This window comes from Podarcis melisellensis, assembly GCF_964234715.1.
Source record: "Podarcis melisellensis genome assembly, chromosome: 5".
NCBI lineage: Eukaryota > Metazoa > Chordata > Lepidosauria > Squamata > Lacertidae > Podarcis > Podarcis melisellensis.
The window spans coordinates 41,479,958-41,504,004 of NC_138537.1; the positions used below are offsets into that span (position 1 = coordinate 41,479,958).

At 48.1% G+C, this 24,047-nt stretch overlaps 3 protein-coding genes across 4 annotated transcripts; 2 read left to right on the forward strand and 1 right to left on the reverse strand.

Moving 5' to 3' along the window:
• The first annotated feature begins 325 nt into the window (after positions 1-325).
• On the forward strand, positions 326-3,210 carry ATP6V0E2 (ATPase H+ transporting V0 subunit e2). The gene is made up of 4 exons (XM_081911583.1): positions 326-575; positions 1,346-1,393; positions 2,074-2,195; positions 2,689-3,210. Exons 1-3 carry the CDS (start codon positions 472-474, stop codon positions 2,165-2,167), a joined length of 246 nt encoding a protein of 81 aa, XP_081767709.1. The 5' UTR covers positions 326-471; the 3' UTR covers positions 2,168-2,195; positions 2,689-3,210.
• Positions 3,211-3,604: 394 nt separating this feature from the next.
• Positions 3,605-16,077, reverse strand: ENTPD7 (ectonucleoside triphosphate diphosphohydrolase 7). 2 transcript variants are annotated; one of them, XM_081911551.1, is made up of 13 exons: positions 15,482-16,077; positions 15,119-15,220; positions 13,707-13,886; positions 9,528-9,733; positions 9,251-9,401; positions 7,822-7,925; positions 7,270-7,326; positions 6,748-6,896; positions 6,479-6,645; positions 5,875-6,199; positions 5,708-5,793; positions 5,377-5,538; positions 3,605-4,668 (listed from the first exon to the last, which is right to left on the reverse strand). In XM_081911551.1, the coding sequence occupies exons 2-13, from the start codon at positions 15,124-15,126 to the stop codon at positions 4,440-4,442; spliced, it is 1,824 nt and encodes a 607-aa protein (XP_081767677.1). In that variant the 5' UTR covers positions 15,127-15,220; positions 15,482-16,077; the 3' UTR covers positions 3,605-4,439. The 2 variants fall into 2 exon arrangements, with proteins under 2 accessions (XP_081767677.1, XP_081767678.1); XM_081911552.1 differs by lacking the exons at positions 13,707-13,886; positions 15,119-15,220; positions 15,482-16,077 and adding an exon at positions 11,861-12,085.
• Positions 16,078-16,206: 129 nt separating this feature from the next.
• On the forward strand, positions 16,207-20,346 carry SLC25A28 (solute carrier family 25 member 28). Its single transcript, XM_081911560.1, has 4 exons — positions 16,207-16,662; positions 17,396-17,624; positions 18,784-18,840; positions 19,393-20,346. The coding sequence occupies exons 1-4, from the start codon at positions 16,222-16,224 to the stop codon at positions 19,908-19,910; spliced, it is 1,245 nt and encodes a 414-aa protein (XP_081767686.1). The 5' UTR covers positions 16,207-16,221; the 3' UTR covers positions 19,911-20,346.
• Positions 20,347-24,047: the final 3,701 nt, after the last annotated feature.

Genomic DNA, 24,047 nt, shown 5'->3' on the forward strand with positions numbered 1-24,047 from the left:
AGGTGGAGATTGGTGCCTGCACATTTTTGTTCATATCTGGGTCTACAAATTCTATAACCTTTCTGTAGAGCGGGGGGAGGGGGAGGGGGAGAGTAGAAACCTGTAAATCTGGTGATCATGGCTCATTAGAGGGAGCAACTACCCCAACCCCGGCGGACGCCTATACGATGCCCTTGCCTGCAACGACTCGAGTAAGATTCGACCTGCCTTCTCCGCTCCTCGCAATACACCCTCCGAGGCAGCAGGGGGCGGTACGAAACAGCTCCATTCGGAACCGAGGCTCCAAAATACGGGGTGGCGAAGGGGGAAAAACACCGAGGGGGGGGGGCGCACGGAGTTCTGATTGGTTGCGGACCGGACCAGAAGCGAAGGAAGAGACAGGGGGAGGAGCGGAGACTCACTCTTCTTGCGGTCTCGGCGGCGGCGGCTTCTTGTCCTTCATCCCGTCGGTCGCTCCCAACCCGCCTCGCTATGACGGCGCACAGCTTCGCGCTGCCCATCATCCTCTTCTCCGTCTTCTGGGGGCTCGTGGGAATCGCCGGGCCGTGGCTCGTGCCCAAGGGGCCCAACCGCGGGTGAGGCTCCCCGCCCGCGCAGCCTCCGCCCGCCCGATCCATCGCCAGGTCTCCCGGTCATCGCCATCGCCAAATAGATCAATATATACATTGTGATCTATAATTGCGAGGGAAGGGTGATGGTGGTCCCTGCTAAAGGCCTTGAGAATATCTATATCTATATCTAGATAGATAGATGATTGATTGATAATGTGAGACCTATATATCCAAAAAGATCACTATATAGAGATATTGATATATTGGGAGATGACATGACACACACACACATACACAAAGCCTTTAGAAGGGACCAGCACTCGCTTCCCCCGCAAGTGCGACACTCGCAGGCTTTCTTTCTCCGCAGCCGCCTTTGGCCTTGAAGGAGGCCTGATCCACGGATGCTGTGAACAGGGGACTCTGCATCGCTTCAGACTGCCAAGTGGGGGGGAAATCACATTTATGAGTGCTACCTCGCGTTGGAAACACCAGCGACCCTGCAAATAGCAAACTAGTATAGCAGCCAAAGGGCTGGGCTAGGGTATTTTTCTCTTATGAACATGGTATATAGGAGTCCGGGTGTGGGAGCAGGGAGGAAGAGCGTTGAGGAGTGCCTGATCTGGGAATCCTTTCTCCTGTGTGACCTGCTTGACTGTTTCAGTAAGAGCACAATCCTATCCATGTCTACTCAGAAGTAATTCCTAATATATTCAGTGGGGTTTACTCTCAGGTAAGTAGGGTTAGGCTTGCAGCTTTACTCAATCTTTTTTCTTTTTCATTTTTTTACTTCACAGAGTAATTATTACCATGTTGGTGACTACAGCCATTTCCTGCTATCTCTTGTGAGTATTGCATAGGGGAGGTGGGTTGTGGGTTGTACCCAGCAGGAAACCAACCACCCTCATAACTTTATCTAAGTGGCTGCTTCATGAATATTGGGAATCTAGGAAGGAATCCCAAATAGCAGAAGCTCTCCTGTATACACCACCTTGGAGATGCTCAAGTTGCTTCACAGTTGCCAGGTCCTTATTCTACACATAGGTGCATAAACAGCCTGCCTCTCTTTCATAAAATAAGCTTTTGGGTAGTCTTGGATCATGGTACACTGTCTCTTCCAATATGTCCTAGCATCATTCATGCATGATGCTCCCAGGACCCCATATATGAACAAGGAGTGGATTTTGCATCCCATAACAAGCCTTAGACCATCTCTGATCATACACCAAAGCACTAGGCTGTTCTAGCTGCCCTAACATCCTGTCTGGCTCAGCTGTTGTGCTAAGCTAAACACTCTCAGGCATAATGCACCAGATCTTATCTCCTTATAGTACATTTAAAAAACTAGAAGACCTTGCTCCCTAGATTGTATATCCCTCCTACAGTGACACTGTCCTCTTTATAACTGTTACTTGCAAAAATGACCTAGCAGTTACTTGCAAAATATGACTTTTTGTATTTCAGCACTAGTGCAAAAGGAGTTGTGATCCACTTTATATGTCTCCTTCCTATCTTTCCCTTGCAGCTGGCTTATAGCACTCCTGGCCCAGGCCAACCCGCTGTTTGGACCTCAGCTTAAGAATGAGACCATCTGGTATGTGCGCTTCCTGTGGGAGTGAACTGCACCACTACCAACCAATTCAACAGGTACTTTCTCTATCCAGCGCTACCTAACCTACCTTACTAACACACAAATACATTAGATGCAACTCATTAATAGCTTGTAAGAACAAGGAATCTGCTTGCTTCCAGTTTACAAAGATTCCCATCCTGGGTTCCTTGCCCGACTCACCTGTCAACGGCATAGCCCAGGGCTGGGGAACTTATGGTTCTCTAGATGTTATTGGATTCTGACTTCTATTAGCCCAATCCAATCTAGCCAGTCAGGGATCATAGTCCAGCCATATGAGAATCATAGGTCCCATCCCTGGCTTAACCAATAGAACCAGAAAGGTACCTGTAATCTGTCTCCAATAGTGTTGCCACTCTGTGGTTCTATAGGACAGGTCACTTTCTCGTTGTCTGTAAAAGGTAGCTATGGTAAATCTCACTGAAAGGGCAACAGGTTGATTGTTCCCAGATATCTTCTATCCTGCTGGGGTAAGGTCTATACTAAGAAATCTTTTTCTCTTTTTCCTAGGCTTCCTTCTGATGCTAGATAACAGCTCCACCCCTTGTCCTTTCCAGTACTAACTCAACGGATCTTTTGTTTGCACTCTAAATTTCCCCACAGCATAGGGCTAAGACCCAAACATATGAAGGGACCATTTCACTTGTTTAACCATCTCCCACCTGTTTTAATTGATGCATCTTGGTGGCATCTGCTCTTGGGTTTGATGTTGTAACTAAATATTCCTCTCTTGGCAGTTAGGGAAAATGTTTGCATTTTGAAAGTCCTGTAATGAACGCTAAGATTGAATAATTGCTGATGGAGCTCTGGAACACCCTCTTGGGCAAGATACAAGACACCTTCCTTACATGTACATGGTGATGCTCGCCCAATAAATCTGTTCTCTCCCTATCTTTGTCCATTAGCAGTGAGGCTGCTACACTAGGATGCATTTGCCTAGAATTCCCCCTTCCACTATTATTTATAATGTTGTGTATTTGTATTTATTGAGTGTAAACTGGTATCGTGAAAATAAATTTTTTTAGTATGTGAGCTTTCTTTGTCTTCTATTAGAGATCTAATATGGGGCCCAGAAGTGCTTGAAATTCAGCCAGGGTAATACTCCAGCCTCTATCCATAGCATCTAATTGGTATTGGGGGAAATCAAAAGTGGTCTGTGTTTCCTGACAAGGAGCACTTCAGTAAACTATCCAGGTGGTGTAAGCAACTAAGCCACTGCAAATTTCCAGACTAGGATTTATGATAGTAACCCTATTGTGTTCAGGACCATACAGCAATAAAGCAAGTTCTTTTCCTTTGGCCTACAATTGTAGATTGGTTCTCATTCTGGAGCACAGGTGAGAAATCATGGTTTTTACAGCTAGTAAAACCAACCAGCTACACCAACCAACAAGCTTCCAGCACGACTAGCATCAAGAAACTCTGCTTACACAGTTCAGCATAATTTATTGCTACAGTAACTGGAGTTCAAGTATGAAAACAAATTCATAATTTAACTTAGCCCACAGTTGATTGAGTTTATGGGCTAGTTGTTGTTAAAACAAGTACCAGAGACAGCGTTCCACAGTTCAAGGTGGTCTTCTGTGAAACTTGGAACTGCTGGAAGCCCCAGTGCTGGGACAACAGCACTGAGACACACTGAATGATGGGTAAATGTGGGATTTGAAAGGAGTGTGTGCAAAATGTATTTGTGGGGAGGAGTGTGAAGGAAGGCAGCAAAATATCTGCCTTGGTTTTTTTAAAAAGGTTATTTCTTACCCTCAAGGAATCCTGTTTGCACGACTCCTTTTTTGGTCCTATCACAGACATCAACAGAAGTAGGGGGGCGTGCTCATAGTAAAGCACCAGAAAGAACCATTTTCTTTCCTTTTGCGGGAGAGCTGTCCAGTTCTTGGCCACACAAGGTCCTTCTCCCTCCCTTCCTGAGTAAATCAAGTTTCTTTGGTCACTTTCAGCTATGCTGCCTTTTACCCACTGTCAAGGGTACCAGAAATCAGCTTCCCTTGCCTCACAGCGCCTGCAGCGTGATTCTCCCACAGTGGCTGGGGATTTCAGCCACAGAGGAAAATCTAGAGTCCATTAGGGTTGAGCGGCTTGGGTTGGGGGGCAAGTCTGAGCAGACACTGTTTAGGCCCTGGGGTTGGGCTGGAGTCCTGCAGAATTCTGGACTAGCCCGCAAGAGAATCACAGCTTCTGGCCCATTAAAAGCCACTGCCAATAGGGCAGACATGGAGAGAGTTCACAGAGAGGTAGTTCTTTTGTCAGGAGGCTGCCTCCTGTGCGGGCAGCGGCACCACTTCTGCTAGCCACAGCAGGTCCAGCTGTGCCACGTTCAGCTGCTTCTGGTGGATGCGGCGCAGACGGAAGAGGTAGAGTCCAATTGCAAGCATCACCACAAGAATGCACACAAAGAAAAGGTAGTGGTTATAAACAAAGGAGAGACGGAGCCAAGGGCTGCGAGGCTGGTGGATGCTCTCCTGGCGGAGATCCCTGAAAAACAAAGAAAAATCAGTCTGAAGTTGAAATGTGAAGCTGCGCTAAGCTTGAATCTCTTGCAACTAGCAGACAAAGAAGCATTCCAGATACTGCAGTAAGTATGATTCCCAAATACCTGGCTTTTCTCAGGCCTATGCCCTACAGACCATTTGTAAATAGATGAGAGGTGTCAAAAACATAGGTTTAGTTTTTTAACATTTAAGACACCATGTTGCCTACTGATAAAGGATCAACTTCCTTTTCATGCAGGCTCTGTGCTTCATTGAGGGTGCATTTGATGTCTCTCCTTTAGGTACCTCTTAAAAACATGCCAGGTCTCTGCATGCCTCTGCTTTCTCCTTTTCTGTTTTTTTTCAGAAAAGCACCGCTGGCAGATCACTTGCTTTCTCAAGTTTAAAAAATGAAACTTCGGACTTTAAACAGAGTACTGAACTCTTCCATGTTTCAAGCTCAATCCTATGCATGCTTATTGAGAGTAAGCCCTCCCCATGTTGAACTCTGTGAGGCTTACTCCCAAGTTCACATATTAAGATGACTGAACACTCTAATTAGGGCTAGAAAACCGGCATTTTACTCCTAGTCAAGCGCCATGGTCCAGTTCTTTACTGAAGTCCTTGTTTGAAAGACTGATTCTGAAGTAACCAAAAGAACTCTACCACTCTTAAGATGAGAAAACATGTAGTGGGCAGCAATTTAGGTTACCTGAGTGGCAGAAAGCGAGTTTTATAGAGAATGGCTCCCAGTGTCCATTGCACCTCACGATCATACACCAACTGGGCTGTGCGCAGACCAGAATAATCCTTGGGGAAATGAAAGCCTTCGTGTAGGACTTGGTGCATCCATGCTGATTTGAAGCACTGGTACCTGCAAGCAGAGAATAGAGACTCCATCACAAATACGCTGGACTGAGGCTCATCAGTTGAGAAGACTGCTGGGGGGCAATCTTACCCCCCCACCCCACCCCTTCACCGTCCATGGAAGAAGAGTTAAGGACCAAGCACATTCTCTGTGAAAAGGAAGAATGGATTCTTACTTGACACGGTGCAGATCTGCATGTGCTGAGTATAGGTGGTCTCGGAACCTCTGAGTCAATAAGGACCAGCTCAGGCTGCAAAAATCCTGGAAGGAGGCAAAAGACATGAGTGGGCACAGAAACAACACCCCCTATCCTGGCAAAGTGATCACATATTCTAGAGTCACCTGGGCAGCGCGTGTGAACGTGGGCATGTGGTACAGTCCTCCCAGGCGCAGCACATCTTCGGTGCAGTAGTAGAATTCAGAGAACCCATAGAATTCGCTGTTAACAAAGTCAATTGGTGCCTGATAGGTGTTGCGCAGAGAGACCGTGGTTCTGTTGTCTCCCGCCAGCAGGAGGCGCACTTGCTTCGCGCACGACTGCCAGTCCCCCTGGCCCTTGATGTGCAGGGTCTGTCCGCCATGCTCCACAACATCCTCCAGTCCCACAGGCAGGCAGGGGTCCAAGACAGGCACCCCAGCATTTGCGCCAAGCTGCTCACCCTGCAACCTGCAACGAGAGCCTAAGCTTCAGGGTTGGGAAAACACAGACACCCCCAGCGGCAAGTTATGATTGGTGAGTTCTTCTGTGCCACCCTGAAACAGGCTAGAGGTATGCATGCGGACCATCAAAAACTTCTCCCATTGATCTCATCACTCAGGGAGCCTGCCTCCTACAAATAAACACACACCCTCTCCCAGGATGCCACACCTTGAACTCCTGGGGGCAGTGGAATCCAGAGCTGCCTTTAGCCAGACCTTTTGAAACCTGGCAGCATGAGGACATCACCTGTTGCGGGTGGTGGTCTGATTCAGCAGCAGCTCTTCATAGCGCTGCCGGGCGTAGTTGCCCCCAAAGCCCAGGAAGGTGCTGACGTAGACTCGGTACACATGCTTCGTGTGTTGCATGTCACAGCCAAGGTTGAAATCAGCAAGCAGGCTCTTGGCAGCTTCCTCCTGTCGGTAGCAGAGGGGAGGGTGGCAGGGGGAGGGAGAGAGGGAGTAAGAAACAGTGCCCAACCTGGACCATAGCACATATTTCCTTCCCAAACTACACACCTCCTGCGGGGAAGAGAAGGACGTGGAAGTCGGCACCTCATAGGCGATTTGCAGAGAGGCACCTCCCATGTCAAGGATCCCAACAGTCCTCTTTCGCACCAGGGTTTCTTCCTGGCCAGCCAGGGTCACAGAAATCACTGCATCTTCCTCTACAATCCCAGAGGGAGGGAGAGAAAGAGATAGAGAGAGTTTCCAAAGCAATGGAAGATGGAGATGGAAGATGGCACATCCCCATACCTCTTGGGCTGAACACTAGAAATGTCTAGGGTTTGGGGGGCGGGGGGGCAGAAGTTAGGGAAGAAGTGGGGATCCGCTCTAGTCTCTCTTGCTCACCTTCACTCCTGCTAAACTGCAAAATGGGAAGGGGCCTTAGTTCAGGTCATGTGGGAAAGCCAAATCTCCATTCCTGCTGGGAATCGAGCAAACTGTGCTGGAGATTCCCTCCCTCAAGAGGGAACTGAGCCAAAAGAGAAAACTTCCACCTACCCATTCAACTCCACTGTCCCTTCCCCGCAGTCTCACCTTCTTCGTGGTCAAATCTTCCCAATACAAAGTTGATGCCTATCCAAGAATAGACTCCTGGGAAATTGGGGGTGGGGGAAATAAGAGAATCAAAAGCAGTGTTGGCTTCCTTGAAGGTACAGGACTTGAGTAGCACCCTGTGAAGTTTGAGGGGAGGGAACAACCCCAAGGGACAGGCACCGCCAACAGCAAGTTAAGCTGGTGTAACAGCTAGCTAAGCCCCCAGATCCTGCGCAGTGCTGCCTCACTACCTACCTTCCCCCCTCTCTCCCTTCACCCTTTGCCAAACTCCCTAAGATGATGATGATGATGATGATGATGATGATGATGATGATAATAATAATAATAATAATTTATTTATTCATACCCCACCCACCCCAGCCAAGGCCGGGCTCAGGGCAGCTAACAAGCAATAATAAAAACAAGTTGAATGAATACAACTTAAAAACAAGATTAAAATACAACATTAAAATATCGAAACATTAAAATATTAAAATGCAGCCTCATCACAGTGATGATGGAGTGAGCGAGCCTTTCTGGCCCAACACCTACCTTCTTGCTTTCCAGAGATCACTTCTGCCTGTGATTCTGAGAAGAGGAAATCAAATTCCAAGGGCACATCCTTCACCAGGTCTGCCAGGATGGCCGTCTGCTGCCTGTGAAGATCCACAAGCAGACAAACTGAGCAACTCCCATTTCTTTGTACTGAAATATAATGACCCACCCTCTCCACTGCTCCTTTGCCGAATGGTCAAGATGTCTAAACAGCAGACTTGACCTCATTTCAAAAACCCGTCCTTTTGTCCCCCTGTGCAAGTCACCCTTCTCACTTGGTCTCTTTCCAGCCACGAATTTGCAAACATCCACAACAACTTCATAAGCAGGAGTTAATTTTTAGTCCACCTGGGGTGGAGATGACCCATTGCTCACTATCAAGTTAGGGAACCCTGTGTGGGAATGTTGTGGGTAGTAGGAGAGGATATATTGATTAAATATTATCCTTCCTCACTCACATTAGTGAGCTAGTCTCCACCCCCATCGTTCAGCCCGGACACTGAGGTCCAGCGCCGAGGGCCTTCTGGTGGTTCCCTCACTGTGAGAAGTGAGGTTACAGGGAACCAGGAAGAGGGCCTTCTCGGTAGTGGTTCCCACCCTGTGGAACACCTTGACATCTGAAGGCAGCCCTGTTTAGGGAAGTTTTTAATGTCTGAAGTTTTATTCTGTTTTTAATGTTCTGTTGAAAGCCACCCAGAGTGGGTGGGGAAACCCAGCCAGATGGGCGGGTAGAAATAATAAATTATTATTATTAGTAGTAGTAGTAGTAGTAGTAGTAGTAGCAGAGCACATTCCCTTGCACATTGCTGGAAGCTAGTTGATGGATTTGTTAGAATCATTTGAATTGAGCAATCCAGTCTGGCTTGTCCAGATTGGATTGCTCCTGGTAAATTTCCCCTTTAGTTCCCTCTTAAAAAGAATAATGACATGACAGTCTTCTTTTAAAAGTAATGATAAAGTTTACTTACATTCAGTTCACAGTATTGTCCTGAAGGCAGGCTTTATTTTGTAGTCACAGTTACAGTTGTAGAGAAAAGAAGTCTGGGCTAGGCCTCAGACTTTCTACCTTGTGGCTTCCATCCTCTGTAAGAATGAGCCATGTGCTGCTGGCTAAGAGCCAGCAGAGGAATCGCAAAAGAGCAGCAAAAGAGGAAGATGGCTGTGTGACTGGTCGCACACAGGGGGACGATGCTCCAGAGCAGGTATGACAGGAAATCCTCCCTGTCTGGAGCAACATTCCCCTGTGTGTCCACTCTAGGAAACAGGAAATGTTGTATTTGACTGCTACAGTGAAGATACACCCCACACCCTGTCCCTTTCCACTTCAGGATGCAAGTCCATCTGTAGCTCCAAGAGGCCCGGCACTTCCTGCTCCCCAGTCCCAAGCCTACTCTGCTCAGGTCTTGGAAAAATATAGCTCACTCACCAGTCCGGCAGCAGTCTCATTCCTGCAGTACACAAAATGTAGAGGGGAGTCTCCTTGTGCTTGGTACTGGGCACATAGGCAGCAGCAAAGCTGAGCAGCGGCCTGATGTAGTCACTAGCTTTGTCTGGAGTGGCTGCCAGAGTAGAGATCCCTGTACAATGAAAAGGGAATAGTCCCTCAGCTGCCATCTCTACAGAACAACTCTCCCCACCTCCAGGTGTTTGGTGCTTGTGGGTTCACAGCCACCAACAAAAAAGGCATTTGGAAATATCCAAACCTGGCTTGATCTTCTTGACAACAGGCTGGCCGTTACGGTCTCGCATCTGCCGGATGTCCAGCAGGTCGTGCGGATTCCCATTGTGTGGTGGCCAAAAGTATACAAAGACTCGGGACCCGCTGCTCCCGCAATCAATAACCACCCCGTAATTCAGAGATGGGTTATTTGTGTCCGTTGCCTCCAAGGTATGAAACCGTTCCAGGTACCTGCAAGGGAAATGAGGAAGATTTGGAGTTAAGAGTTAGAGACCAGACCAGTCTTCACACCCCTAAAAGAAAATAAAGAGGCAGATCCAGCATTCCATAAAACGCCTGCTCTGCTCTTTCAGAGGCTGTCTATTATTGCACAACAGCAATAATAGAAATTACAGGAACACAAAATGCCTATATCACTTCTCCATAAATGCTTCAAGCGATGCTGACCCAGCATGTGCATCTAGTCCCTGCGGAGGCTCTCGTTCCCCCTTCTAGAAACCAGATGAAAGTTATTGGAATCCCCCTAGGCACTGGATTCAGCTCCCCAGGAACCAGAGAACTGAAGCAGACATCCCAACCTACCCACTTTGTGCCATTTCATCGGTGCAATCAGAAAACAGGACTGAGAGACCACACCATGTCCAGCCATTAAGAAGAAAGCTAACCAAATTAGTGGGTTTTGCAGATCCATTAGACAGAGAATTCATTCCACCACAGTTCTTATTGATCCTGCTCCCCTTTCTTGCACTGAAGGAAATTCTGGCTCAGTCAGCACAGCCTCTGCTGCTTCCCCCACCCAGCAGCAGCAGCGGTGGAACAAAGCAAGGGTTTGAAGAAGGCCATCCCATGGCCAACTGCCACAGGGCCAAATGTTCCAACATCCTGATTTTTGCAGAAGAGGGCATAGATTCCCTGGGCACTCAGCTAGAGCAGCAGCTCTCACAAATGCCACACGCCACCCCAAGTATTCCAGCTGGATTTCCCCATGGACACAGGAGCCAAGAGATGCACAAATACAATGGCATCTGATCCAAGAGGGAGGAGAAGCCAGACCTATCACAGACAGAAGGTCAGGTCACAAAAGTTGAGGTATAAGCCACTATATCAGTCTTTGTTTACATCTGTTAATCAGCATTCATGGAAGGAGGAAAGGGCAAAGGAAGAGGAGAAGCAGGAAGACCCAAGGCCTGCCATGTGGTAGGACAACCATGGCTGAGGCAGTGCCAGGCCCTCTGAACTGTGTCAAGTGGGACAAGAAGTAGATCAGAGTCTGAGTTCTAGAGGAGCCATTGAATGTCACATTATTTGAGTACAGTAATTGGTAGTCTGTCCCAACAAGAAAATTCTGTCCAGTCCACATCACATTGAAAAAATAAAAGCCATGCAGCTAAATGCATCTTGTAGGATCAGCTCTGCTCTTGAAGGAAGAGGCACAAGCATTGGTCCCAGGTCCAGCAATGTACCTGCTGAAGGTAAGCTGGTATGCATCTCATGAATGGCTGGGGCAACCCAGCCAGATGAGCAGGGCATTATTATTATTATTATTATTATTATTATTATTATTATTATTGCCAGGATGGGCTCACCTTGGAATCCTATATATGCCACCTTGAGTTCCACGATGAAAGAAAAGCAGGATATACATTCCATAATTAATAAATATAATTACTGCAGGATGTTATGCAAATAAATGTTGGATGTTACTGGATATTATGCAAACAAAAGCTGCAGCAGAAATGCCCTTTTAAAATTAAAGGCAAGTTGCTACCTGCCATAAGGGAAGCTGAGAGAATGTATACAATGTGAATGTATAGTTTAGAGGAAATGTGATTTTTAAAGTAATTACCAATCTCTCCTTTGGTCTGAAAATGACTTGTTTAAGGTGGTTGTCAAATGCAAATAGCTGGCTTTTGCCAAAACATTTACCCTACCTTTATCTTAATGGCCCATTTTAAAGTGATAACATCAACAAGTCTAGACTTGTTAATCTTATAAAGAACCACAGCTGGAGAGACCCTCTTTAGCATATCAAATAAAATCCTGGCTTCAGAGGAAGTACTGTCATTTTCCAGCAGACCATGAGAAGTCTGGTTCAGATTGGGGGATCCTAACTTAGAATCTTAAAACTATCCCTCATTTCTTAAGATACATCTGGGGGACAGGCAGTATTGCCTATGGGAAATTATCAGCTTTCATCCTTGACTTAAAAGAACTGTTCTTTGTCATCTTATGGACAGAAATGTAAATAATTACTTCCTAGTTTAGTAATTTTTAATTCTTAGTAATCTGCCAAGCATATTTAACACCAATGAAGAACCAGTTAGTAATGTTAAGAAGTTTTGTTGTTGTTGTTTTTACCTTTTGTTTTCTTTATGAGTTGCTTGTTGTCTTTTATGCTTTCCTATCTCTCTGGTGTTATATTTATTGACAACTTCCTTTCTTTAGGAACAGTAGACTGGTGTTAATACTTCAAGTCACACATCTAGTCATTCTGAAATTTTATTCATCTTAAGAGGAGTGGGTATAGGGAAAAGTGAGGTGTCTGAAGTGGGAAGCCTCTCCTCCACATGGCAGTTCCTTGTGCGATTCAGAAGTCTGCTAAATCAGGACTTCACACACACACAGAGAGAAAGAGAGAGAGAGAAAGCTCTGAACTTTGTACAGATGATGCTGTGGAGAGGGGTTGGCAGCACAGTTCTCCAGCTTCTCCTCACACGTTTGCTTACATGTGAAGCCTGAATACCCAAACAGGGACTGTGTAAAAGAAGGTGGGCAAACCAGCTCAAGCAACTGCTTCTGTGCCAGATACCTCACACTTTCCAATTGCAGAACACCAACTGGCAGCAGAATTGCCAGTCCCTGTGCAAACGTACTGAAGAGCATTATATGTGTGGGTTGGGAATCATTTAAGGGCAAAATTTGGGACTTCCCAGCAGTTAAACTTTGGGTTCTTATGTTGGCACGCTGATAGTCCTTCGTTCCCAACATTTCACTAAATGAAGAGCGCCAACAGAAGCCCTGTGAAAGCACTGCCCAGCAGGACTAGTGCAGCATCTTCCTCCTCCCCCTCCAGCTTAAAAGGGCTTCAGCCTTTGTTGGTGGGAAAATGCCAGCTGAACTCAGTCCACTCCCATTTTGCTGTTGGATGGGAACTGTGAAATATGCCCTGCCATTTCCTCTGCAGTTTTTTCCATCAAGCATCTCCTTTCCTACTGCTATATTTGTGTTACACAAAAAATGCAGAAATATATGCCCAATTTTGTAACCCAAGACCAAGATCGTAGAAGAACAGAGGGGAAAGGAGGGGGATAGAAGGACTTTGTGTGCCATAGAAACTGCCACCTTGTTTGATGCTACTAACTCTCCCCTTCCTCATAGTTTCCCCAGGAAACCAGATTCTACATTATGCGTAGCATGTATAGCAAGGGTGAGGAACCTGTCCCCCCACACCAGGTGGTGTTAGGACTCCCAGCTCCTGTTAGTAACAGTGACCATTATCAATTGTCAGGAACAATGAGCCTTGTAGTCCAACAACATCTAGAGTAGGGGTAGGTACCCTTGGCTCTCCATATGTTGATGAACTTCAGTTCCCATCATCCCCAGCTATTGGTCATGTTGGCTAGGCATGATGGGATCTGGGAGTCCAACAACACCCAAAGTACAGAATAATCTTAGCTTTGATTAAAAGGCACACAGTACTTTCTGACCCTGAAGACACCTAATATACAACATACAGCGTAACACTTTCCTTTAGGGTTGGTTTCATTTCATGCATAAACTAATTTGTCTTGCTGGATAATTGCTTCCTTAAATCCATTTCATTTTCTGCAGCTCTCCTCCATTTTAGAGCAGGAAAAAAATAATTATATCTGGCTTTATCTCACAAAGATGTGCAAAAAAGATATTTTGTGCTGCTGTACCTTACTTTAGAACATACTGTTTTTCAGAAGTCTGTTGGCTGCCCTAGCTGTCTCAGAGCAGTACTGTGCCGTATTCTTAACTAATCTCTCTAAGCGTTTTGTAGGGTACAAAGTGGCCTTTTCACCTATATGAACAAGCCATTTCAGAAGCAATTAATTTAGAATGCTTTGCTAAAGCTTAGCTAACTTGGAAATACAAGCAATGGAAGTCGACTGACTCCTTTGAAAGCATCTTTTTGCCTTATCTCAGCATGCTTCATGCCAGTGCAGTCACATTCACCCACCTTTCAGACTGCCAGTCCCGAGAACTAGTTTTCCAACGCCATAGATTTGTGATTCCCACAAACAGCAAAATACTGGCTGCAACTAAGAGGCCCAGCAGGCCCAGCCGCTGACGGAGACAAAGGCTCACTGAAGGCACTGTGAAGTGCCAAGATGCTGGACACAGGCAGGAAAAACTGATCCTGGAAGAGAGAAAAAATCAGATTACACAGTTGTTAAACGTCTAGCAAAGCCTCATCAGTCATCCACAGGTCCTTGCCAACAAAATGATCTTAGAAATCCAAGTGCTGAAGCTTCCAACATACACAGCTAAACCAGCATAGCCTACAGCTGGAAGTTTGGTACAGGAGGATCCTTCTTCCAAAGCAGCTGGGAATGTAACAAGGAGCAGATGGGACCCATGTGAGTACCGAGTACTGCAGTCTTAAAAGGACATTTTAACGGCATTGGCAACCTTGCATCTAAACAAGCCAACTGAGTCAGCTAGCAATAGTTTGCAATTAATCACCAACAATGCAAGCCTATGCATGTTCATTCAGAAGTACATCCTACTATATTCACTGGGCTTACTCCCTGGGATTGCAGCCATAATCATTAACAAATCTTTGTGGAAGAGCACACACGAAGTGCATTGTACATTTTCAATCTTTCCTAACTTGCAGGTGAGCCTCTGCTACTCTGTTCTTCGTTCCCACTTCCCCTTTCCCAACCATTCATTTGGGACTTGAATAATAATGGGGTTAAAGTGCTGGGAAACAATCACAGATACTCTGCAGAGACCACGTGGAAACACTCAGGCTGCCCTTCTACCCTGCACCGATTAGCACCAAGCTGTGATCTTTGAACTTAAGTGGCTGCTAGCCAGGTTGGCTGTAACAGCAGAGGTTTTTAAGACATACCAGCCTCACAGAGGGAGCAAGGGAAGAGGCTGACAGCGTCACTGTAACTAGGGTCACCAGGGGAAAGGGAGCAGAAGAGAAGGGTAGATAATGCTGTGTGTATCCCAATCTCTGAGCGGCAAGAGAAGATTGTGCCATGAGCACAAATCAAAAGGCAATGCCAAAGCTTTCAGGAAGAATCCCTGCAGCAAAGCTGTTCTAAATGCAAAACCCCTGTCCCAAAGCCATGCCAATCAACAAGCAATATCTAGATCAAGAGTTCTTTGTTGAGATCCTTCCATTTCTTTGTCGGTCTCCCCCTGCGCTTGTGGGTCAGGGGTCTCAAACTCCAGGCTCCAAAGGCTCCCACAGCGCACCTGCTCTTCCAGTGGCATCAAGGTCGCCACCGCCCTGCCTAGCAGCCGGGAAGCAGCCCACGCCCACGGGGTACGACGAGGAGGAGGAGGAAGCCGGTAACGCCGGAAAGGAGACCGTGTGGGCAATTCGTAGTGGGATCCGCAATCCCATCACCTCACCTGGCCATGTGCTCGCCCTGCAGTCTGTCAGCTTCCAGTGCGGGTCCCAGGAGGAAGTAGCATCTCTTTCGGCTCCTCCAAGTTGCGGGATGATCCTGGACCCTGAAAAAGGAAGGAAGAGACGGAGTGGTTAAACCAGGGATCAGCGCCGACGACCTTCCCGCCTCTACCCCCTGAAAGGGCCACAAAATTGGTCCGTTAATTAATGCTCCGCATTTCATCCCATGCTGAGATCAGCTTCACAGAGAGAGAGAGAGACGCGCCTCTGGCCGCAGAGCAGGCTCCTCCGCCCGCAGTGCCGCGGTTCCCCTTCCACACAGGCAGCGCTCCTTTCCCCCCGCTTCCCCGGAGAGCCCGACTTACCGCTCCCTTCGCCCCGCGCTCGCCGTCCGGCGCCACGACTTCGTCGGCCCTTTGCTCCAGCCACGTCCCCAGGGCGACCGGGCTGGGCGGCAGCCAATGGCAGAGCCCGGGTAAGGTTGACGCAACGGAACCGAGTCGGCCTGGGCTCCGCCTCCCGCGGCGGGCAGCCAACCAGCTGCGCTGTCCGAAGGGCACGCCGCGCTTTCCAGGACGGGACCCGATACTCTCCTCAAGTGTCATTCAGTAATTTCCAACACGTCACAAGCTCTGGGCCAACCCGGCGAGGGTCATTCGGGCGGGTTTTCGTTACGTCATGCGTATATTGCCCAATTCGTAGGCCCAAGGGTGGCTTTTCAACGTACACCTCCTTTTTTTGTGGGCCTCGTCTTCGCGGGAACGCGCAGGCGCCCTGTTGCCCATTCGCAGCCTCCAGTCAACTCTCACACTGCATGTTTGGTCCACCAATGTACAGGCATATTCTTCCCACGGCAACGTCATCACTGAAAGCAAGCCAACCAACATCCACAAACAAACCCCACGCACCATAGAAAACTGCGCAGCCTTATTACAAGCCTGTCAGTTTGAACGGCAGGCATCGTAGCCAATACCTTTCTCCTTTTCCTCACGTATCTCGAATAAAGCGGAAAAGTAGCCAATCGGGTGAGGAACGAACGAAAGGTCAAAGAGGTATTGCCCAATATCCTCTCTGGATAGGCGGGAGACAGGACGGACGTTAGCCAATGGAAGAGAGCGTGAGTCGCAGCCTACCAATGGACATTGGCTCGGGGCGGCGCGAAAACCGTCCCCGGCCAATGAGTGACATCCATGGGCGGGGCGGACAGAGCGGGAGCCGCAGGACCGAGTGTGCAGCCCGCAACGGACTCGACGGCGGTGCCATGGAGCTCGGGGCGGGCGGCTCGGCGGGGCCCGGGCAGCGCGGCGGGGCAGAGCCGGGCCGCCAGCTCCTCCTGCTGCTGGGCGGGGGCGACGGTGGAGGGGCGGGTTGGGCGTGGCCCGCGGGGGATGGCGGGGCGGGAGGGACTGGCACGGACACGGAGGCCGGCCCGGAGCCGGACTACGAGGCCCTCCCGCGGGGCTCCGCCGCCTCCACCCACATGCTCGCAGGGGCTGTGGCGGGGGTGCTGGAGCACAGCCTCATGTACCCGGTGGACTGTGTCAAGGTGAGCACGGGCGCCGAGCTGCTCTGGCGCCTCCGGGCGCAGGGCGGGTGCTGGCGGGAGTCGGGGGAGGGCGGGGAGCTGAGACGAGACGCGGGAGTCCCTGGGCAGGACCTGAGAGCGGTTAACCGGCACACGACCTTCATTAGTGTTGCACTTTAATCCGCATCACCGGACGGTCCGACTAGATCCGAATTTAGCAAAAAGGGGGGGGGACCAGAGTTGACAGAAAGGCGAAGGATGTGTCCCCCGATGAATGCGATGGAGCTAACGACTTCGGGGAGGGATGGATCAAACACGTTCTCGGCTCTTTTGCTGGCTAATGGCAGAAGTGCCAACGAACGATCACTTGACAGGAGAATTGTGTGTTGCCGCCACTAGTTGACAAGAAGCAAGATCGGTTTCCTTGATCACGTTTCAGGCCTTCACTTTTGCCGCCAAAGCGACCGACCTGGTTCCAGAAATATTTGGTCTCAGTCATGGGGTTGGGAGAAAGGGGTAAGGTGTGTGTGGAGGGTTGTACATATGGTAGAGTCCTGGCAGACGCGAAGGCCCTCTGGTGATCCGCAGACACCTACAAAGGTCGCCTGCGAGCACTCATTTGTGTGCAGCCATCAAATGCAGCTGAATGGCTCTGAAAGGAAGGAGTGTCCTGGGTTGGGAGAGCTGGGTGTGGAGCGCTTACTAGGCTAAGTCCCTTGGCATATCTAACCTGCTCCCCTCCCTGCGCTGGCAGACAAGGATGCAGAGCCTGCAACCGGAACCTGCTGCTCGCTACCGGAATGTGCTGGAGGCCCTGTGGCGGATCGTGCGGACTGAAGGGATCTGGCGACCCATGCGTGGATTGAACATCACAGCCACAGGGGCAGGCCCTGCTCATGCCTTGTATTTCGCCTGCTACGAAAAGTTGAAAAAGACACTTACCGACATTATCCATGCTGGGGGCAATAGTCACGTGGCCAACGGTATTGTCCCTTCTTGCCTCCTTGCCCCACCCTGAGGGTCCCTATGTTCCCAGCTAGGACTGTTAGTGAAATGGAGAACTGGATGCCTGGTTTTTTCTTCTTCTTCTTGTTTAGTCGTGTCCGTGACCCCATGGACCAAAGCACGCCAGGCACTCCTGTCTTCTTTCTTACTGCTGTTATATTGCTAACTTCTGAATCCTATTTACTATTGACATTCTTCCCTGATGCTGTGTTCCGCTTCACTCCAAGCATTATCTAACCATGATAATTAGGAATGTAGGATTTCCCATTGACTTTTGAAAGGAATTTGTGAATGAGAAGGGATTGTGGGAATATGGGGCAGATAGCTGCAGTTTCCACCAGAGCAGACAAACTTTCTGTATTGTGAAGATAGTTTGAAATATGATAGAAGAATGGGTGTGTTGCTGTTTGTATTTCATTTTGACTTCATATAGTGCTCTTCCTTTGAAGCAGCTGTCCCAGATATGTTCATGTTCGTATCTGCTCTTACATTTGTCCTTTTAGCATCCTCATTTTTGAGTGGGGAGAACCCCAAGCTTGCTGTAACGTGTTGTAGAGTCTGGTCTGCTTATATTTACTTTTTCACACTAGCATGCTTCTGAGGCTCCTTCATCTCTGATAGTCTGGACAGATAATAGGAAGACCCAATTAGCTGGAGATCCTAGAATTTTGGAACTAACTCGCCTGACTGAAGCTTGTTGGATGTGTTAGCAGGATGGCGGAAGAATCCTAAATAGCTGCAAGACGGTCTTGGCTCTTCTCTGCTCTAGGAATTAAAGACGATAGATAATTTACAGTGCAATCCTAACCATGTTTACTCAGAAGTAAGTCCTATTTAATTCAGTGGACTTACTCCCAGGTAAGTGGAGTTAGGATTGCAGTCTTAGTCTTCTGATCCCCCCCCTCAATCCTTCCAATGTGGGTCGAGATTAATATGATAAATATTGCCTGCACTGAAGCCTTGAATATTTCTGATATTCCCTTTCTGAAAACTGATGCTATCTTCTCAATGAACTTTCATTCTCTCTTGGGGAGGGGGGTGTCCCTATTTGCTCGCATACACTCCTCCGGTGGCACATTGTGAGAGCTCCTTAGGTCTTCTTCCCACTTTTCACATGTAATAGTCCTTGTTTTGCAGGCGCAGCAGGCTGTGTGGCAACATTGCTTCATGATGCAGCCATGAACCCAGCAGAAGGTAATGTTGATTCCCAGCAGTCCTGCAACTTTCATGCAGCTTGTGCTGCTCCCTTCTTGTCACCAGGGGGTGCTTTCATGTTGCTTGTGATACAGTTCAGACATGCAGCCTTACCTGCTACAAGGGTTCTTTGGATGCAGCGGGTGGGTGGTGGACAATACTTTGGCTGAAGCAAAGAAGGTATTTGTGTGTCTGCCCTTGCTCTTGGTGTTGAAAAATGACATAAAAACAATATTGCAACTTGTCTTTCATATTTGTGCTCCCTACATTGTGTAGAAATAATCAGATCACATTTCAGTAACCCCTCACAATTCCAGAATTGGGGCATTACTGTTTTTTCATGAGTTGTGGAGTTCTGCAGGATTTCCTGGGTGGGTAGATAGATCACACTGAGGCAAGTTTGAGGGATGCAGGGGCCCCTGAATCTATTAAAGTGTTTACATAGAATGCACACTGTTCAGATCACTGCACTTACTTATACATTTTTTCTTTGCTCCTCCCTGCCCTTCTCTCGTCTCCATGGCTGGGCTGCTGCTGTCATCTTGTGATCAGTGGTAAAGCAGAGAATGCAGATGTACAACTCTCCATACCAGCGAGCAACAGACTGTGTACGTGCTGTATGGTGCAATGAAGGGGCAGGAGCTTTCTACCGAAGCTACACCACTCAGCTGACTATGAATATCCCCTTCCAGGCCATCCACTTCATGGCATATGAATCTTTGCAGGAACACCTCAATCCTCACAGACAGTACAACCCTAGTTCCCATATGGTGGCAGGGGCCTGTGCAGGGGCCATTGCTGCTGCTGCCACCACCCCATTGGACGTTTGCAAGACACTGCTGAATACCCAGGAGGCCCTGGCACTGAATACCAACATCAGTGGGCACATTACAGGCATGGCTCATGCATTCAGGACGGTGTACCGCGTGGGTGGGCTGACTGCCTATTTTCGAGGGGTACAAGCACGTGTCATTTACCAGATGCCCTCCACAGCCATTGCCTGGTCTGTGTATGAGTTCTTCAAATACTTCCTTACCAAGCGAAAGGAGGAACGATTGGCCGGGAAGTGAAATGTGACTCCACCCGCTGGATTGGCTGGTGCCAGACTCAGATGACAAGCAAGCCTTTGGAATAACGATGCCGCCTCTTGCCTGCTGCTGCATTTTGCACAGCCCATCATCCTTCTCCCAAATGGATAGTACACAATGAGCAGCAGCTTGGCCTGCCCTTTTCTAGCCTGTCACCTAACAAGCATCTCCCTTGCCCCAAGAGTTGTATTCCCTTAAAAGAGGTGGAGACTACCATGAGCTACCGTGAGCACACTGGAACTTGGGGTGATGACCTGCATACCCTGAACGGGTTGCTGTTACGACAACGTGGTGATGGAGGCAGGGGAAGTGTTAGCTGAGCTGTTGTCTAGTAGCACACACACAAACCTCATGCTCTCTGGGAAGGCTTTGATTGTTGTGGCCCTTGGCACCTCCAATAAAGTCTGCTTTATCGTCACAGCCCTTGTTTGCTATTATTCTCCTTATCTCTTGCTCTCTTTTTAGCAGCTATAGGGCTTTGTTACAGGTAAGTTAGCCCAACCTATAGCAGGATGGTCTAAATTGTTTCCTCTTGTGGTAGGTGGGAGAGTAGAAGTGAGATTAGTATCATATAATGCCGCATCTTGTATGAGTAATATTGATCCATGAAGAACCAGCTTTCTATTGTCATTATATTTGGAGAGCATTTATGTTCCTACAGGATACCGGCACCAGACAACTGACAGCTTTAGGTGATTCTTGTTCCTCCCATATATATTTCAGCAGTATTCTTACCTACCAACATAGCTCAAACACACATTCTTATAGTAGCAGGGGAAAAGATGCAGTGTCTGCCTCAGTCAGGTGTTCTTTCAACTGGCTTGCAGTGTCCTCCAGTAATATATATATACTGTGATGGAAAAGACACAGGTGCATGTGTGCACATATGTAAAAAAAATAGTTCTTGTTCCTATTATCCTCTGTCACACCAGACAGAGTAGCAATGTAGAGTAGAGCCAGGCTATAGTTTGAGAACAGGCAGACAGGTGATATTGGGGAATACCATTTATCCATCTGCAGTTATAAAGCATGCATTCTCTGTTTGCCTTTTCCTATGAGGCTGGCCCCTCCATGTTGCAGGACAGGGGCACCGACTTATAAAAAATATTGGGGGGGCCCATACCGACTTATAAAAAATATTGGGGGGGGGGCAAGACCTCCAAACCGCTGCTGCTGGGGGAACGAAAGGGGCGAGCCCCGGGCTGCCCCGACCTTAAGTGAACCTGTGAGGGCCCGCCCTTTGCGGCAGCCGATTGGCTGCCGCCGTGGGCGGTGAATATTAATGATGTATCATTTTTGTGCTTCATGCTGTGGCCACAGACATGTGATCTGATGGTGAATTTGGGGTGACCCAATGCAAAAATCCTGAGAATCCCTGTGGATCCATGCTTTGTAACCACGTTTTTGCACCATTGCAGCCCCAGGCAACAGTGGGTGTGTGATTTTGGGGGGGCAGGCTGTAGCCATGGACATGCTATGTGCTCTGATGGTGGATTTGGGGTGACCCAATGCAAAGATCCTGAGGATCCCTGTGGATCCATGTTTTGTAACCACGTTTTTGCACCATTGCAGCCCCAGGCAACAGTGGGTGTGTGATTTTTGGGGGGCAGGCTGTAGCCATGGACATGCTATGTGCTCTGATGGTGAATTTGGGGTGACCCAATGCAAAGATCCTGAGGATCCATGTGGATCCATGCTTTTTAACCACATTTTTGCACCACTGCAGCCCCAGGCAACAGTGGGTGCGTGATTTTTGGGGGGCAGGCTGTAGCCATGGACATGCTATGTGATCTGTTGGTGAATTTGGGGTGACCCAATGCAAAGATCCTGAGGATCCATGTGGATCCATGCTTTTAAACCACATTTTAAGTGGGGAGGGAAGGAAAAACACAGAACGGACAAGGAGCACGAGAGGGGTGTGCAGAGAAGCAGCTGGCTAAGAATGCAGGGGAGGGGTATAATGGCAAGGAGGAAAGGAAGGTAAAAGTTTTCCCTCACCTACCCACCCAAGCCAGCCAGCTTGCACGCGCTCTCTCTCTCTCTCTCTCTCCCTCCTGCCTGCTTGCCTGGAGGGGAGGGGCTTTCCCTGCTCTTTGTTCCGTTTGAGCAAACACAGCAAGGAAACAGAGGAGGGTGGGCAGTAAGACCCTGAGGCAGAATGCAGGAAAGCAGCCGCTTCCTCTTTTTGAGGGAAAAATACGGTAATAATTTTCTTAAATTATTGGGGGGCAGAGCCCCCCCAAAAGAATTTTTGAGGGGGCTCGGGCCCCCTCAGGCCCCATGGAGTCGGCGCCTATGTTGCAGGAACTCCAAAAGTACGGCACTTAGGTTCCAGGTAACTTTTAACTTTGAATGGGCAACAAAGATGACTGTGTTAATGGGCTTCATCTTCTTAGGGGGGGAAGTGTGGCAATCTTTCCTCCTACTCTTGATCCCAAGATTTGGAATGTGTCATTTAGGAAGAGGAAGAATACACAAATGAGGCAAATATAAACCTCTGACTGAGCCAGTGTCTTACTGAAAAGCCTGTCTGCTTCCTATGTGTGCCTTTTGCAGCAAGGAAAGTGAAACCTCAAAACAATACATCTGTCTCCATTGGCTTATGATGGATGTAGCCAAATTTTAGATTTCCTAATGCATACTTTCTGTTGCATTAGGGTTATGTGAGTGATGGAGAGATAACTGATGTTTTAGAGCTTTGAAGTTGAACCAAAAGGGCAAATAGATCTTATGTTCAAAATACCTGTTCATACATGGTTTTGCTAGCTGTGCTTCTTGCTGACTTGACCTGTCTTGGAAGGGTAGACTTTGACAGGAAATTAAGAAAAGTTGACAAGAAGGCTCACCTGTTGCAGCAATGCAGAGAAGAGCCTGGTGCTCCCTGACTGGCATTTCCCCTCAAACTTTGAGGTGGTGTAAACATTAATTTTGAGAAAATTTTATCTGTGGCCCAGTTCACATGTAATTCAAACCATGAATAAACAAGAATGCATAAGCATGCAGGTACAGGTGGGAAATCCTGCTGCCACACTCCTGAAACTAAGCCATGGCTTGGCTTAGTGTTCTATCCAAGCCTGGCCTTGTGGCTTGTCTTCTGCAAGAAAACCACAATTTGTAAGCCAAGAACAACCCCTAGTTGCAGTTTGTGCATTGTCAGGAGCAAGACAAACCATGAACCTCAGTATGGACATAATGCTAAGTCAAGCCATGGCTTAGATCTGGGTAGCAGGGCAACAGGAAAAACAGAGTACCTGCACACTAGTGGAATTCCTGGCATATGGCTTTTGCTAATTCAGGAAAACTATGGACGTGGCTTGGAACTTGTACATAACTTCCAAGTCCCTCATCCTGCAGTAGTGACTTAACAGAGGCACCAACTCCCCCCCCCCCCCCAGTTAATGGCCATTGCCATTCAAATGGTGTGTGTGTGTGCATGTCATGTGATTGATTATGAGGGTATTTTATTCAAGTTGGCACCCCTTGACAGAAATTTGGTTGGCAATGGGAGTCTCCCCGTCCCCTCTTTCCCTGGGACTAAGGTAAATGGTGGGGAGGACTTTACCTGCTTAATTACTGACAGGCTGCTGCAAAAGACAGAAGAGCAGTGCCAGTTAAAAACTCCAGGTTCAGTCCTCAACATCTCTAGATGGGATTGAGGATGTCGCCCATGCAAAACTCCAGAGAGCAGCTGCAAGTCAGAGCAGTTCAATGCAGACAACATCTGGAGTGCAAAGCCGGGTATGATGTATTCTGAGGACAAGACAGCGAGGCCTGGAGGGCTGCATTTGCCCCCTGGGCCTGAGGTTCCCTACTCTGCTTTAAAGCAGGAGAATCAACTAGGCAGAAGAAATTAGCTGAATAGGATCTGTTATCTGGATCATATTCTATTATAATTAGTGCAGCCTTATTTCCCTTCCATTCTATTCCAAGTTTATGTATTATTAATAAATACAGTAGTAAACTTTTGTCTCACTTTCTGATTTCCTTCAACACCTCCTTCAACACCTTTCCCTTCAGGAAGAAACCTTCCCTCCCTCTCCTCTGCCCCCCTCCTCCTTAACATTTTACGTCTAATTCTCCCCTGGTCTCCTCGCTGGCCCAAATAGGACTAATTTAGCC